The sequence below is a fragment of the Sugiyamaella lignohabitans genome, chromosome A (assembly GCF_001640025.1).
Source record: "Sugiyamaella lignohabitans strain CBS 10342 chromosome A, complete sequence".
In the NCBI taxonomy this organism is placed as follows: domain Eukaryota; kingdom Fungi; phylum Ascomycota; class Dipodascomycetes; order Dipodascales; family Trichomonascaceae; genus Sugiyamaella; species Sugiyamaella lignohabitans.
In genome coordinates, this window is record NC_031672.1 from 984,554 (window position 1) to 1,001,935 (window position 17,382).

General features: G+C 44.6%; 6 protein-coding genes across 6 annotated transcripts; 3 read left to right on the forward strand and 3 right to left on the reverse strand.

Moving 5' to 3' along the window:
- Positions 1-3,286: 3,286 nt before the first annotated feature.
- Positions 3,287-4,798, forward strand: CMR1 (Cmr1p; the record flags this gene model as incomplete). Its single annotated transcript, XM_018880140.1, has 1 exon — positions 3,287-4,798. One exon carries the CDS (start codon positions 3,287-3,289, stop codon positions 4,796-4,798), a length of 1,512 nt encoding a protein of 503 aa, XP_018734556.1.
- A 2,521-nt stretch (positions 4,799-7,319) lies between these two features.
- On the forward strand, positions 7,320-9,068 carry AWJ20_315 (uncharacterized protein; the record flags this gene model as incomplete). The annotated part of the gene is made up of 1 exon (XM_018880151.1): positions 7,320-9,068. The coding sequence occupies one exon, from the start codon at positions 7,320-7,322 to the stop codon at positions 9,066-9,068; it is 1,749 nt and encodes a 582-aa protein (XP_018734557.1).
- Positions 9,069-9,248: 180 nt separating this feature from the next.
- PRC1 (carboxypeptidase C PRC1) lies at positions 9,249-9,944 on the reverse strand (the record flags this gene model as incomplete). The annotated part of the gene is made up of 1 exon (XM_018880162.1): positions 9,249-9,944. One exon carries the CDS (start codon positions 9,942-9,944, stop codon positions 9,249-9,251), a length of 696 nt encoding a protein of 231 aa, XP_018734558.1.
- A 486-nt stretch (positions 9,945-10,430) lies between these two features.
- On the reverse strand, positions 10,431-10,922 carry AWJ20_317 (carboxypeptidase C; the record flags this gene model as incomplete). Its single annotated transcript, XM_018880173.1, has 1 exon — positions 10,431-10,922. The coding sequence occupies one exon, from the start codon at positions 10,920-10,922 to the stop codon at positions 10,431-10,433; it is 492 nt and encodes a 163-aa protein (XP_018734559.1).
- Positions 10,923-11,899: 977 nt separating this feature from the next.
- Positions 11,900-13,162, forward strand: AWJ20_318 (uncharacterized protein; the record flags this gene model as incomplete). Its single annotated transcript, XM_018880184.1, has 1 exon — positions 11,900-13,162. One exon carries the CDS (start codon positions 11,900-11,902, stop codon positions 13,160-13,162), a length of 1,263 nt encoding a protein of 420 aa, XP_018734560.1.
- A 1,196-nt stretch (positions 13,163-14,358) lies between these two features.
- On the reverse strand, positions 14,359-16,599 carry APL2 (Apl2p; the record flags this gene model as incomplete). Its single annotated transcript, XM_018880195.1, has 1 exon — positions 14,359-16,599. The coding sequence occupies one exon, from the start codon at positions 16,597-16,599 to the stop codon at positions 14,359-14,361; it is 2,241 nt and encodes a 746-aa protein (XP_018734561.1).
- Positions 16,600-17,382: the final 783 nt, after the last annotated feature.

The window sequence follows — 17,382 nt, forward strand, 5'->3', positions numbered from 1 at the left end:
TCGTAATTAAGGCGGAATATATCGTAATTCAGCCGACCATCCTTGTATCCAGTGATATCAATGAAGAATGTTTCATAAAAACTGGATACTATGTAATGAATAAGATTGGATTTTATTAGATGGAAGCGAAGCTCATCCATTACCAAATACCAATGTGGACTACCATAGCATAAATTTAAATCGGAGCTAGACTGAAAATAAATTAATCCCACTATTGTCTGATCCTGATCATCCAATGACTCTATGTTCTTCATTGAGTGGATGGAATCAATCAAGATTACATCAACGAAAAAATATTCAGCCCCTTTGTCGATATGCCGATATTTGTCGACCTGGAACGACACATCATAACCGAGTTTGACATTACTACCTTCAGCAGATAACAATGGTGTTAAAACCAAGTTGCAGATGGCCAAAAATAAACATGGGAGTAATTCATCTGTGTCATAAGATTTGAACTCTGACGGAACTGAGGAGTCTCTCTCGTCCAGGCCATTTTCGGCATAATCTGAGCTAAGATCTTCCTCGTAGATTTCTTCACTGACTCTGTTCAACCGAGAATTAAAACTATCAATAAACAAGCTCTTAAATTCATCTCTGCTTACTTCCCTTGCATTATATCCGTAGCCACCAACCGTCTCAATTCGAACCAAACCATTACGGTGCCAATTGTGAATAACATCTTCTAGAGGTAGCTGAAGATAGACTTTGACTGCATGTGAAGACCAGCGACCACCCTTCCAGTCTTGTCCAGTACATAGTAATTTCTCTGGGTTGAGGAATCGGTCAAAGTCTTTGTATGGGCCCTGATTTATGAACTTTTGATAGTCCGAAGCAGCGCGACTCTCAAGCAGATATCGCTCACCCATTCTCGCATACTTTACATCATAGACATGCTTAGCAGTAGCCCACTGAGTGTGAAAGTCACGTCTTAATTGCTGTAAAACTGGGTTACTGTCAGTGATTTGACTTATAACCTTTTTTTTACCCTTCTCCTGTTCCTCCTCCCATACCGCTACAGGGTCAATACAATTATCCAATTGGGGATAAATTGAGCCGTCAATGTATTCTTCGGTCGATGGCTTCCATGTATAACGGGTAAATTGCAGAGTACGGAGATCAGACTTGAGTTCGGCCTGGATGCGCCCAGATTGAGCCAAAAGACTGTCATCATCAGCTTTTACTTTGTAAAGCTGCAAATCATATTGATACTCAAGCTGGAAGGGAGTCAAGAAGGCCTCGCTGAGAATCGGCACATCTTTGTACTCACCGTCAACACAATCATATATTCGGCGTGTAACCGGGGGACGAGAGGGATTTTTGTCAGTCATTAGATTGTTGCAAAGTTCATAATTGTGAAGTACTAACTGTTGTTTATGGGCACAGGGCGAGATGCGAGTAGTGCATTAAACTTTCAATGAAATTGCTACATGGCAGGTAAATACTATGATGTCCCACAACTTTATAATTTATTTTTATGCCGTTCTGTTTCTGAGTCTTGTCTATTACATTCATAACAAGTATTATGTTTGAACTTTAAACATCAGAACTATAGACCATAGACTAGACTAGTCAACAAACGTAATTTTTAACCAGCAAAATCAGTATACAAGTATAGATACTTACTCACCTGCTCCAGGTTACGATCCAAAACTACTCAGAGAGCCAGTTAAACGAGCAGCCGCTCAAAGCGAACCCGAAGTTTCACACGCAGGAGCAAGAAACCTTCTCATATCAGTACAGAAAACACCATTGTCACCAAAATGAAGAATTCTTTACTATGTTCCCCCTGAAAAAAAGAAAACTAACCAAAGTCAGTGATCCGTCAAAATTCCACAGGGCTCATCGAAAAATGGGCCAGATTGTTACTCATGATACCACGCTACTTCAGACCCTCATGAGCTAATCAGATGTGGAGCAATGAGTCCAAGCCATATTGACAAACCTTATATGCTAATGAACTCACTTTTGGATGATAAATATGAAGCTGACAAGAAACTACTACAAGCTGGACTCAACATTGTGATCGATAAATTTCAAGATGAATGCAACACAATCGAGTCACTACCGACACCACTAAAATTAGAAATAGAATGTCTTAAATAAGCACAAAGATAATACACTGCTCCTGAGACACTTTGATGTGGAATATGAAGTGCCTCTGACTGTTGCGTCAGGATGATTTCAATATTGTACATCTACTAAAAACACTGTCAGAGAAATGAGAAAAGCCTCTTAAACATTTTTGGAGTTACAATTAGAAGGAAAAGATAGTTTATCAATTTACTCGTTTTCGGTCTATAACGGAAAACATGAGAAAAATTGGTTTTAGAATTATTGGTAAGTCCACCTTTAATAATTCTCGGAGAGCCTCTGATGTTTGAATTTAGAATGAGATTTCGTAAGAACAATCCATCGAATTTATCCTTCCAATGTTCCTAAGAAATACTCACGAAGTACCTGCCTGCGCTTAAGCCCTGAATATTGAAATCTCCCATCACGTGACAAATAATCTGCATCCCCCTTAACACCCCAGATATTATCCCGGTATAAAATCGAATTGGACATCCAGACTATATCAGATGTCTGATAAATAGGTGTCTATCTCGTTTGTGTGTGAGGTTGTGTATCTACAACCACTTTTTGCTACCAAATCTGGCGAGAATAATTTCCTCATACTTAAATAGCGAGTATTAAACAATTCACTTAACCGTAGATCCGATTGACAAAGACAGGTGATTATGAAATTTCCTTCCTGAAAATGGAGCCAAACCACAAACATTAATCAACTACGACCAACTCGAGAAATCAGCCGGGAGTCACATCCTGCACATTTCAGAGCATGAGCTTCCATGGCCTAGAAAAATGAATTGAGCAAACAACCGATAAGCGGAAACTTGGCCATTACCGGTTCACACGAATCTTCTCCGCCAACGGTCCAAACAATCTCCTGCGAAGCAGGAGCACGGGGTCTGGGGCAGAGCCCCAGCCGCCGGAGGCAGTGTCCGTTATAGCGATACACGGAGGCAGCACCCCCGACCCCAGGGTCGAACCCTGCAGGAACCCCGGGAGAAGTGATATGCACGAGTTAATTGAAAAACGCGTGAGGAGCAAGTGGCACGAGTAAGGTTCGCGATTGACCGTAGAGTGGGTGAAAAGTGAAGAGAAGAGAAAACAAGGAGAGAAAATGGCGGCCATGAGCGAGCTGGAGAAACAGCGGCTGGCGAATATCGCCAGGAACCAGCAGTTGTTGAAAGAGCTGGAACTGGCGGGGGCTGGAGATCAGATGTTTTCGGACGTGCGACAGAAGTCGGCGAAGACCGCCAGAAGCAGCAGCAACAGCAGCAGCAGGACCAGAAGGGCTCCTCGAGTTAAACAGGAGGTGGATCTGGGGCCACGACGAAAGTCTCGGCGTTTGGAAGGCAAAAAAGCCGAGTTCGATATCGAACGAGAGACGGCCGAAAGATTGCTGGTTATCGAGAAACAGGCTGCTCAGGAAGACAAGGCTCGAAAAGAGGGCGAACTCAAACTGGCTGATGTGATCAAGAATGGCGAGTGGGACCAGGCTCTGGGACTGCTTTCGTCTTTGGGAAAAGTGTCTCAGGGTGATTATTTCGAGAAGATCAAGAAAGAAGAAGAACAAGAAGAAAATGATGGTGGTACACGAGACAGCGACAATAGCGGTTTAAGTTCAGGTAAAAAGAAAGAATTGGTATCTGCTCGCAAAGAACTGTCGAACCTGTCTCTTCATACGAAAATCAGTCCAAATGATATCAAAGTCACGTCGGAACGGATATTCAGTGTGGCATTCCATCCCTCAGAAACCAAGAGAATTGTTCTTGCGGGTGATAAAATGGGCGAGTTGGGTTTATGGGATATCGATTCTACCAATAAAATCAAAGATGAAGGTGATTATGAATATGAAACACCCAATATTCTATCGTTTAAGGTACACACACGGGCCATTGCCACGATTCTGATGCCTCAATTTGCACCGGACAAGGCATATACAGCATCATATGACGGATCAGTACGATGTTTAGACCTGGGCTCAGGAACTTCTACAGAAGCATTTGTATATGATAGTGATCCCAGAAACCCGGTAGGAGTGAGCGACTGTGCAATGCCAGATGCCAACACGCTATATTATACGACATTAGAAGGAGAGTTTGGGATTCATGATCTTCGAGAGAACCAACGCAAACCTAAATCACAGTTGTTGAGATTACATGATAAGAAAATTGGTGGGTTCTCGTTTAATCCGAATGCTATTCATCAAATAGCCACTGGATCGTTAGACAGGACGTTAAAAGTATGGGATCTTCGAGCCACGTCCGTAATTGCCGAGTCCGAGGATAATGAAAAGGCACCTCACATGTATGGCGAGTATCAGAGCCGACTGAGTATCAGTGCGACCGACTGGAATTCAGCAGGACAGATTGTGTGTAACGGGTACGACGATACCATTAACGTGTTTGATCTTTCAACGAGCAAGTCATGGACCAAGTCCGAAACTCACGACATTGTGCCCTCAGTTCGACTCAAACACAACTGTCAAACCGGACGCTGGGTGTCGATTCTGAAATCCCGCTGGCAACCACGACCTGCCGACTCTGTCCAGAAATTCGTCATCGCCAACATGAAACGGTACCTCGACATTTACTCTGCCGACGGCCAGCAACTGGCCCATCTCGGCCACGAACTCATGTCCGCCGTCCCCGCCGTCGTCCAGTTCCACCCCTCCCAAAACTGGCTCGTCGGCGGCTCCGCCAGCGGCAAACTGTACTTATGGGAATGAATGAACTTTGACCACTTTTTCTGGGGCTCTCTGGAGGGGGGTCAATGCCTCCGGCGGCTGGGGCTCCGCCCCAGACCCCGTGGCTCCTGCTTCGCAGGAGATGGCCTGGACCGTCGACGGAGGGGTTCTTGCCTCCGGCGGCTGGGGCTCCGCCCCAGACCCCGTAGCTCCTGCTTCGCAGGAGTTTGTCGGGACCGTCGACGAAAACGACTCGAGCGAAGCGAGAGGAGCAGCGGGGTCTGGGGCGGAGCCCCAGCTGCCGGAGGCAAACCTACCCCCCGGGAACCCCCGGGAAGCAGGGGCCCCCTGCCAGAACCGGTCCGTGATGCACCGAGGTGACTTGGCTTCGTGGCATCGGATAAACTTTAAAACGCCCCGCAGGGAAGGGTGAGGGATCTGCATGCCCTGTGGACTTCGAGGGAGGAGCGTGGGAGGTGTGTCGCGTGACCCTGATAGGAGTGCAGAGGTTGTTCGTGGCTGTGGGGGACGGGCAGGGAGGTTGCCGGGACCGTTGACGAAAACGACTCGAGCGAAGCGAGAGGAGCAGCGGGGTCTGGGGCGGAGCCCCAGCCGCCGGAGGCAAACTTGCCCCCAGAAACCGCCCGGGACCCCCTGCCGGAACCGGTCCGTGATGCACTGGGGTGACTTGGCTTCGTGGCATCGGATAAACTCTAAGCGTCCCGCAGGGAGGGGAGCGAAATCTGCATGCGCTGTGGGCTTCGAGGGAGGGGTGTGGTTGGTGTGTCGTGTGATCCAGGTAGGAATGCAGCAGGGGTTGTTTGTAGCTGTGAGGGAGGGGCAGGGAGAAGAGAGCGGGGACGGAACGGCCGGTATCGAGATGTAGCTCGATGGGGGGTGACGTTGGTCTGCGTGAACGATGCAGTAATCGTCGCTTTCGGTGTAGGGGCGTATGTTATATGCGACGCGCGACGCATGACAAGTATTTTAAGTTTATATACAAAAAAAAATGATCTCATAAAAGGGCGTACAAGGTTAATAAAAAATGTGTGGTATTGAGACTCCTGAACTCGATCGACTTTGATTGGCGCTTTTTCAGTCGGTATCAACCATCTGCCTTTGTTCTGTCAGTGGTAATCTGATAAGTCTAATGATAAGAGAGGTGAAAAGAGAGGTGAAAAGAGAGGGCTGAAAGTCTGCTGTATGCTGGCTCATCTGAAAAATCCACATCGGCAGTTACTGACATCCAGCCTTACTGGTGGGCATATGTCACTCTTATTCTAAATTTAGCCTTCATAGCGCCAGATCTTTGCGGTGATAGACCGCAGGATGTGCCTGAAACAGGCAAATGTGTTGCATGTTGAAAATATCCACACTGCTTCATCGTTGAACGCACGTGGACCGATCCAGGTTTAGTCTCTCAAGCAGGCTGCTAACGGATATAGCCCAACATGGATTGGACGGGTGATATCGCTTACGCTTAAGCCAGGGTAGCACGACCAAAGTAGCACGACCCTGACGTGTATGTACGATTCCAGTCGGTGATAGCGCGATCAAGCAAGGGTGAAATTTTAATTTTTTCGGGCCGTGTCTGCTTCTTATTCGATTTCAGGCCTTATCTGGTTTTATATAAAATATTTTGAACTTAGGCTAACCAAAAACTGATAAGGTTCGGGGATATTGGTATGTATTGGGATGTAGTACGAGGTGCTACTGGTGCTACTGGTGCTACTGGTGCTACTGTTGTTGAGGCTGCTTCTTCTGGGTGCTACTGCCTTTCTCGAGATTGTTTATTAACGTGCTAGTTCTTGTTTAATTCTGTCTGTTATTTTTGGTTGGTTTGACTGGATTAAGAGACTCGACTTGGATTGACTCGACTTCATTTGACTTGATTTGACTGATTTGACTGATTCGACTTCATTTGACTGGATTTGACTTGATTTGACCGGGTTTGACTGGGGTTTTACTCGATTTGACTGGGTTTGATTCGACTCGCTTATTCTTTATCACCTGTCATACGTCATCTGCATTAGTGTTTGATAATTGGTAATTAGCTTTTTTCTGGAACTTACGTGACTTGGGTTTCTTCATTTCTCTTCTCTCGTTTGCTACTGGTGACTCGCTGGATTCTCGGGTAAATTTATTACTTTCAAGTGTGAATCATATCACACATTTATCGCTCTGCGCTCTCTTGCACTCGAACGTCTGGTGGGGTTGCCTGTATCGTATGATATAGACGTCATACCACGTATTTTTATAACTGAGAGCTTTCATTGAGCCTAACTGGTCCCAACTCAACTAACGTGCACTGACATTAGCGTGCACTGACATTGGTGCCGTCTGATATTTTTTGTCGTTTGATCGGATCTATAGAAAAATCAGTTATCTAGCTACTGGATAACTACTGATCGATCTCCCTACTCCTTATTGATTTGGATCTGGATTTTAATCTAAATCTAAATCTAAATCTTTCACTCATTCCTGATTCCTGCTAATTTGCATTTTTTTTTGATTTGTTTGTCTTGTTTCGAATCCTACTGATACCAGTAAAACCATCATAATAATGCCTCGCGTCACTTTAAATCGACCCCAAGGCATTGTCCTGACCGCTTGCATTCTCTTGTTCGTCGGCTATGAACTATTTATCATTTACAACCGAAACGAAGTGGATCCTGCTTGGAGCAAAATATCATCCCCTTTCTCGAAAACCCCTAAAACCCCTCAATACGTCACTGAATTTAAAGAACAAATGGATAAAGGTGGATATATCCCTTCGCTCGACTCGTATGATCTGTATGAGTCGGTAGATGTATGGAGATCCCCCGAGTCCTTCAGTCATGCTTATGACGATAATCCCAATTCTAGACATAAATCTTCGATGCATTTTGACAATGTTCATGGTAGACCCAAGAACCCCGATCCTGCTTCATACGGATCCACTGGCGAGTATCTCAAGATTCCTCTTGTCGCCGACTACCCTCCAAATGCTGACAAGATCTTTTTGATGATCAAGACTGGTGCTTCCGTACTATGGGATCGTTTACCCGTGCATTTATTCACCACTCTAACTCGAGTACCTAATTTTGCTATCTACTCTGATGCTCCTGGATCAGTCGGTGGTTACGAGGTTATTGATGTGCTCGCTAACATGACTGCCAAGTCCCGTCTTCGTAACGAGTTTAAAATGTACCGTGACCAGCGAACTCTTCACGATACTCACGGAAACATGCCATTGACCGACGTCATGGGAAAAGATGGCTGGGTTTTGGACAAGTTCAAGAACATTCCTATGCTTGCTCATGCATGGACTGTATCACCAGACTCGGACTGGTATGTATTTATGGATGCCGACTCTTTCTACTTTATCGACAATCTGGTCGAAGTTCTCAGTCATTTCGATCCTAATCAGCCACTTTATATGGGCTCTCCTGCCGGGGCTGGTAGATATACTTTTGCTCATGGTGGTAGTGGTGTTGTTTTGTCTCATAGAACCATGCAAGATACCGTCGGTGTCGACCCTATACAAGTACCAAAAGACTACGAAGACCGTACTTTTAAAGAATGTTGTGGTGATTTGATGGTTGCCTATATGGTTGTAGACAGAGCAAACACTCTAATCACCCCAAATCCTTCCTTCAAGGGTGAGCCTTACTATTCTATGGAACTGAAAGAATCGCTATGGTGTAAACCGCCTGTTTCATTCCATCACCTATTTCCCCATGACATCGAGGTACTATGGGAGTACGAAAGAATCAAGCGATTGCAAGGAAAGCAGATTCTATTTGCTGACATGTACCGTGATTTCGTCATGCCATATATCGACCACCAGATTGAAGACTGGGATAACGAGTCTTGGACAACTATTGTCACTCTCGCCAAAGACAGACAGAACAACATCCTACCCAGTACTGAAGGAGGTGATGAAGTGCGTCCTTACGAGTCGCTTGATGCATGTCTGAAATTCTGCGAGGGACTGCCTGACTGTTTGATGTACTCGTACCACAAAAAGAAGCAACAATGCGCTGTCGCACCCCTGGTCAAGCTCGGCAAACCTGCTCACGACTTCCAAAAATCCGCCATCAAGGATTCAAACCAAGGTATGGTTTCGGGCTGGATGATCGAACGTATCCAGCAAATGCGCAACAGAACCGAGTGTGACGTCGCATATAAGTCATCTGACGCTGTTTATAAAACCGGTATTGATAGAACCGAGGGCTGGCTCCGTCGGGAAGATCGCACCATAATCACTGGCAAACCATACCTCGACCGCGATACTGATTACGCCAGCGACACTGATGCCGGAATTGCTTAATTATTTGTACACTTTTTTTCATCCAGTAAACTCATGATACACATTATTGTTACCTGCCTCCGGCGGCTGGGGCTGCGCCCCAGACCCCCTGGCTCCTCTCGCTGCGCTCGAGTCGTTGCGTCCTGGTCCCTTGCAATAGCCTTAACGTCTATTAGTGTTATTTTTATGTTCACTTCTGGCTTATCCTTGGAGACTGTAATCTCCTTGTAGCCACTGGTTAAGCATTGTGAGTGCAGCTTGGGGCTGGTCATGGGGTACCATATGACCGGCGTTGTAGATTCTCAGGAAAGTGAAATGTTGGTAATTGGTAACGTCTCCAGCGTGAGTTTGACCTGACATCCAGGGAACTGATGAAGCATTGTTGTACTCGCTTTGGCCTGGCCATTCTAGTGCTCTCGTCCAGGCTCGACATCCGAGCCAGTTACAAATGAAATCTTTGTCTCCAGCGTAGATGAGTATGGGGATGTTGGCTTCCAGAATCTGTGCAACATCTGGTGCAAATGAGTGGATATAATCACCGGCTGTTGAGAATGCTTCATTGATATCATCGTTACAATCCTGGAACGTAATTTGAGGGTTGGCCCCCAATGCTTGTTTAACGCTGGCTTGGTTCAAATAGGTCGATACGTCATTTAGTCCAGCATAACAGAGCTCTCCTTGACACTGGGTTCTGAGATCATAAACGTTCAATCCGGTTTCTGCCAATGGTTCGTACTCGTCTTCATTACATTGGTTTGTAGCTTGTACACATTGTAGTTGGCTATTACTGGAATAGCATTGCGAGATAGAGCTCAAACATGATGGTATTTCGCTCTTCATTGCACTACAGACAGAGTTACTCAAAACTGCCTGGTATCCTCCTTGGCCACAGGCCATGGGCTCGTAGTATTGCATCTGAGTATATGCATCGACCAATCCATTTCCAATTAAAACAGAACTCACTGTCAAATTTGGATTATTTTGATTCAAGATATATGAGGTGTATCCAGGAATGTAATGGCCAGCATACGACTCACCCGCAATATGGAAATCCAAGTGAGCATATTGGGGGTATTTCTCGAAAAATCCTACTAAAAAGTCATACACATCTGGGGCGCTTCCTGGAGTGGAATCTCTATCCACTTGGGAGTATGAGAATCCGGTGTTCACCGGCTGGTCTAGAAAGATTACACTAGCATTATTATTCCATGCATACGGGTTGTGCACAAGTTGACCATTGTTCAGTAGAGCTACTGGTTAGTTATCATTGCTATTCCCAGCTGCTGAACCCGTTTTCAGTCTATAGAGTTGGACATTGCACATCCTGTTCCATTGTCCACAATTTTAATGTGATTGACCCAATTCAAGTGCATTAAAGCATAGTTAAACATTTGTCAACTTACAAGGTCCATTTTCGAAGAACAATGCTTCCAATGACGAGCAACCTGGCCCACCTGTTAACCATAGCACCACGGGATCTGTTTGAGGTTTGTTTCGCGATTCGAAAAACCAGTAAAACATATGGTCTTCATTGCTAGGTCCAACATTAATATACCCAGAATATTGCTTGACACTATCTACACCGAGCGATGCGGGGTTACCAGCTGGTACTGTCGAGTAGTCCGATCCCGACGTTGTGCTTGAACCATTGCTGCTACTAGAAGAGCTACTACTGCTACCACCGAACCCCAGTCCGCTAAAGAAGTTGTTAATTCCCTGGATAAGCGCTGCAAACGGATTGTTTTGACGAGCAACTAGTTTAACCGGATTGGCATCGATCACCTTAGAGTTCAACTTCCATAACAATGGCTTGTTCAGAAGAGCTTGCGAAAGCGTACAACAGACTATAAACGATATCAGCACGCTTGTCTTCATCATTTCCAGTCCGTATATTTATCATCTCTATTACTCTACATACCCACTCTTTTATATCTGATATCTTCGTATCTGTCTCTGAGACACTGGTGTTTTTAAACTCATATATGCTTTCAATATCTCATCATGATACTTTAATTAAAGTTTATTTCCAAGGCTATATATAAGCAAACTCTATACTACTAGTCTATGCTCATAGTCTGTCAGCCGGCCAAGTACCACATCTTACATATATTAAATAACATCGACAAAGAATGTTTGAAGATGGATCTCGTACAAATAACATTGGCGTCCGCTCAATCTCAAAAAGAAGAGCTGAATACGCTAACCACCACCCACGGCCACAAAGCCCAGATGCTCACTGCATATCATATATTTACTGGTAGTTTCTAATGGTTTAAAGTGGTCTAGTAAATACTTATCGGCTGATTTCATCCTCTGATAGCCCATAATAGCTGGGAAATAAAATATCCGTTGACCTCTTTAGCAGAAGCGGGCTCTTGGAATAGTGTAAGATCGTCAAGCAACCTGTCATTGTTATCACCTTCCGTTTTTTTATCGTTCGATTTCGATCTCTTGCGTTAGGTAAACCGTTTGGATATCTACTCTGTGTCTTTCTTTGCCCATACATTTTCTGTAAATGTCCCGAGGAGATGTTCGCTTACAATCCCGAATCGGCTACCCCGCAATATGTACGATACCGCCCAGTTGTCCATTTGGGGTATCTAACCCCCTGGTTACCCCACACTTGATGCGTTAAACATGCCTTAGAACATCGTTCAACGGTCCTTCTCTCACTGTTTCGGTACATTAAGCGAGTAACAGTGCGGGGCAGGTCACTTTCTGCTTCTCTATTGTATCTACCCATTGTTCGTGACAATGGACTATATAATGGTCTCGCTTCAACCCTGTGTGATCTTGTCTCCTACGACTTCACATACGGTCAAAAACCAGTTAGTTCGTTTATATCTATCAAAATGGAGAGTGTATTAAGTTTGTTTACTCCTTCATGGGCAGTTCCTGGAACTGGTCTGAAACAGGTTATTGCCCTTGCAGAGGAAGAATTCGGGGCTGATGCCCTTACTCCACAACTTATCGATGCTTCAGTCTCTGCCATGCCCGGTATTTTTGGCGACTACCCTCAGCCTAGCGATAAAGCACCATGTGGTATTTTCATAGCAGTTTACTCTATATTAGCACTGGCTCATCTGTTCATTTTCGTGAAAAATAAATCTAGAGGCCACAACTTCTACATGTCGTTTGGTTTGATGTGGTATTGTCTATTCAGAATGATTGGATTCGCACTTCGAGTGCGCTGGATAAGCGATCTGTTAAATTTCAATATGGGTATTGCATCTGTGACGTTTAGCCAACTCCCTCCATTATACTTGAACGTGCTATGTATGATTCTTGGTCACCGTATATTTACTTGGAGACACCCGGAAACTGGCAATTCCAAATATTTCAATGTCGCCATTATCCTGATCTACATTTTTTCCGCTCCACTTGTTGCAATGGCTATTGTGGGACAAGTAATCCCCAATATTTATTTCCTTACTGAGAAACATCTTCGTATCTGTCATCAAGTAACTCAAGCAGCTGCTGTTCTGAATCTTTCCTATGCAACTTCCGGTATATTCTTGGTCCAGTTGGCATACTTTTTCAAGCCTGGTACTATTGATCACCGAATGTTAAGAATGCCCAAGGCAAAGCTTGTGCCACATCTTCCTCCTGTGGTCCAACCCACTTGGATAAGAAGTGCTGCTTTAACCTATTACCCACGTAAAGGCGAACAGATCCCACTGTATCGTGACGGTCCCACGGGCAAGGCTATTCGAATTATCCCTTCGAGAGAGACTCCTGCAGGTGGACTATGTCGTCCTTATAGCAACGATTCGTCTTCTCCCAACAATCGAGTGCCCTCCATTAGAACTGCTGTCCTCATCGTTATCGTTGTTTCCGCAATTATGACAATGAACATCGTTTTCCGAACTGCTAGCACTTTCATCCTCAAACCCCGTGGCGGATTCCCTGGCCCACTGAACTCTTGGATCTACCACAACTATGTTTATTACATCTGGTACGGAGCTTTTGAAGCCATTGCTAATGTTATTCTGCTCCTTGGAAGAGTCGACCTCAGATTCTATATCCCGGATATGCCCATTAAAGGCACTGGAAATGAGCTCGAAGTACACCAGGAAAAACAATCCGCCAGCGTCGAATCTTTCCAGGAGGTTTAATCAACGTGGTTTTCTTTTTTTTTTGTTGTTTAGTTCTTTTGTTTTCTTGTTTTAACTTGAATTGAATTTTGTTTTGCTATTTCCAGTTTGCCTCCGGCGGCTGGGGCTCTGCCCCAGACCCCGTTGCTCCTGCTTCGCAGGAGATATCGCGTCATGGTGGGGCATTAATGCATACCCCTGAAACTACCCTATTTGTGTGATACATGGCATATCCTGATTAGGAACTACATATTGAAGTTTATCTGACAGGTGGGATGTTGTGTGGTGGGGTAACAACTGTTATTATCCCTGTCAATCTCAACAGTACATTTATTCACTCGTTTCACCGTCATTTTGTGAGTGCTGTTTGTGGCATTTAAATTGACCCCCATTTCAATGGTCGAATCAAGAAGAACTTCTGGCGTTTTCGCACCTCGTGTGGTCACAGTTATCTCTAAAGCTTGGAGTAATAACACTCGCACCGTGCCTCCTGTTGATGATTCCACCAACTTAGAGGGTGTAACTGCTGCCGATTCTGTCGATACTGGAGGAGAAGTCAATCAAGCGGGCGCTCAGTCAAATCTGGTAACTGGCTCGGGTGGTTCTATGGACGAGACTGATCAACGCAACGGAGCAGAAGTTGGAGTTTTGAGTGACAGTTTCGTCGCCACTGATCGTTCTCAAAATGATCCTATTGTCAACGTTGGAGACAACAATATCGATACTTCTCAGTCATCGTTGCCTAAGACAAAGATATCTTCGTTCTGGAACAGGGTCAAGGTCCATGTCAAACCTGCTTTGTTGAAGCCCTATACTGTAATGAGAGGGAAAACTGGTCAGGAGACTAATGACACCGACGTCACTAGTACCGATGAAGGCTTTTCTTCAATTCGTCATTCAACCACAGTTAATCATGCTGATCCAATTCCTATCTTGCCCGACCCCGAGATAACTGCTGTCAACGAATCTCCCGATCCTAGCTCCACCCGTTCCTAAATCAATTCTAGTTTCCAGCTTCGTCTGGATGTATCTTCAACGCAAATTTACCCACCGCCAACCTTTTATCCTAATAATACTTATCTTGCACCTTAGGTAGTAATTCTGTTTTTATGTTCTAATATCACTGTTTCTGATCGTGGTAGGGGGAGAGCTCTATATTTTTAAACTATCTTTTTATATATGATTAATAAACTAATGAAGTGAGTATTGGTAAATGCTTAAAACAATCCTAACAAATCTTCATTTGTAGACTTGGATTGGGTCTGGCTTGAAGCTTGCGTCGTTGGCTGGGACTGGGTTTGTGATTGAAGGTTCAGTCCTCCGAATCCGTCAGTCAACTGATTAAGAGAACTTGATGCTGGAGCAGCTGGCACTGGGGTGCTGGTGCTGCCAAATAATGATAGAATATCTTGGTTTCCATTGGTCTTGGTAGCAGTAGCACCAATGGCTGGTGATGATATTGTTGGGGATGGTGAATTAGAGAAAATATCACCCAGGTCGCCAAGAGCTCCGCTGTTAGCACCAGAACCGGTACTAGCAGCGTCCGATGCAGGAGCATCAAAGTCAAGATCAAGCAGGTTCTCACCGTTGACAACAGTTTGGCTGTCGATATTGCTAATAGCATCTTCCTTAGCCAGTTGTCTTTGCTCTTCAATAGCTCTCTTCTGAACCTCGTCAGATCCAAACTGTCCAGTACCCATAAAACTACTAGCTGGCTTATGGTATACTGATGCTAATGTAGATAGTTCTGCTAGCAGCTCATCTAATATGGTGGGAGGAATAGTTTCAATGGTAGTTTTGATTGGTGGTTTATCGGCAAGCACAACGTCCTTGGACACTGAAGCGTCACTGGATAGAAGTCTCCAGTAAATATAGGCTCTGTCACGAATATCAGCATTATCTGACTTTGTTGTTGCATCTTGTAGAATTGAATGGATCAAGTTATTGCCGCTGTTGGGCTTTTTAATGTAAAGTTTGACACAAGCAGTGAGTAGTTGAAGCTGAACTTGAGTCGCTTCTTCTAAGAATGTGCTAACATAATTTTCTAATATCGTGCCAGCATTGTCGATTTTATGAGCGTATTCACCGAGAATCCAAATCATGGCGGCTCTAGCTTCTGGTTCTTCAATATCATCGATGTTCTGACACAACACAGGAATAGCTCCTTCAAATGCATTCTTGTATCGACGTAGGATATCTCGGATTTCTATAACAACCTCTTGAATGACGTAGTTATTGGTCTTGTTATTATCGTCCAACAGGTCTAACAGAACATTAACAGCCTTTTCAGCGGCTGACTCAATCTTAACAGCACATTGACCAATGGCTTTAATAGCGCGTCGAACAAACTCCATATCAACCTCCATAGAATATTCCTTCAATTCAGCCAACAGTTGATCAACGTTTTGTGAGTTGGCTAAACTGACCATAATTTCAAGCTTCTCAAACTTCAAGTATAAGGGGTCGTTATAACGGCAGAAAAACACCCGAAGTTCGCGACTGAGAATTTGAGGATACTTTTGCAGGATAATGCGAATATTACGTAAAGCCACGTATTGTACTTCAGGTGCACAAGACACGAGCGTCACCAATGGAGAGCTCATTTTGCGTAAAAGAACGTTTTGTGCGTTGGTTGATTGGATTGGTAAATGAGTGATGACGGCCTTAATAGATGCTAATACAACACTAGGGTTGGCATGTTGAAATTGAGGAACAACTCTTTCACAAATATGTTCAGCTTCCTTTACATCGCTCGTCTCATATTGAGACAATGCAGTAAGAATCGCGATACGGCCCCATTCTGTGCATTCGTTTAAGGCTACCAGTAATTTGTTTAGTGTAACAGGACTGATTTCAAAAGTCTTGACTTCAGGAGCAGACTCTTGGATTTCTGACAGAGCAGATACTGCATTAGCAACCACCATTGGATTTGAATCATCCACCAAAGACTGGAGATCCGTCAAGAACCCTTCTTCAATAGCCATATTCGGATTCAAATCAAATAACTTGGCTACACAAATAGCAGCTGTTTTACGAACATATGGATTATCATCGCGTAAAGTCTTACGTAGAGGGATGCTTAAGTAATCGACCATTTTATCGACTCGGATGCAGCCCATAGTACGGATAGCCAGCGCCCGAACAAGAGGATTGGGGTCCTCTGAATCTTGCACAAATGTGTTGACAGCCAAAATACACAGCTCAGGGTGTGATTTGGCATAGTTCATAAGATATAAATAAACAAGTTTCTTCTGATCCAAATCATGCGTGGCCAAATTCTTCAAAATGTCGGGAAATAGAGACGACACGTCCTTACCTAGCGTCATAGCAGCAATTGTACGTTGAATGGCATCTTTTCTTTCGTGAGCATATTGCGACACGAGTCCTGATCGCAGTTCAAATGTCTCTCCCTTACGTGGAGTCTGGAACACCTTACGAAGTCGCTTTTCTAATGACATTGTTTGTTGTTATTGTATAGCGGCTGTTTACTATCTTTGTCACTCTTCTCCTCCTTTTTCCGTTATTAACACTATTTCGAACCACTGCTCTGGTCGTGATCTGTTGCTAGAGCAATTACCTCGTGGCGAACTTAGTTTTCTATGCTGTTTGTCCAGATTTATCAGTCTCGTCCACTTCGTTCCATAAGGGTCCGTGCTAGTTCTCGCATCATCTAGCTCGCCCCGGTTTGTTTTGTAACACGGTGGTGAACATCTACGCCGGGTAATCCTCTCTCCCTCTATTTAATCTCTACGCGCCAGCGCGCTACTGTGTCGATCAGGGGGTCGGGGTCGGCCTCCGGCGGCTGGGGCTCCGCCCCAGACCCCGTGGCTCCTCTCGCTTCGCTCGAGTCGGGCGCGGGGAATGGGTCTGCTACTTTTGGGGGTCAGAAGTCCGGTATGGAGTTGTGAATTAGGCAAGAACCGACTTCCAACCCCTTCTTACTCACCGGCTACGATACTTCGAAATCTATAAAACCTGACAGCCAAGACTTACTTCAATTGTTCTCGAAGAACTCGAAATGCCTTAATTCTAGTTCGAAGTCAGTAGGAAGATTAAAACTTTTGCATTTTTGTGATAAGAGAACCAAACAATGTTACAATGTGTGAAGTGAGAGCTTCTATCCAACATATATACGACGTATATTGCACATAATAAAACATAGCTCACTTCGACATCATTAAATAGGCACAGCATCAATAGAACCAAGAGTTTAGACATAATCCACAGCCAGAATTATGAAA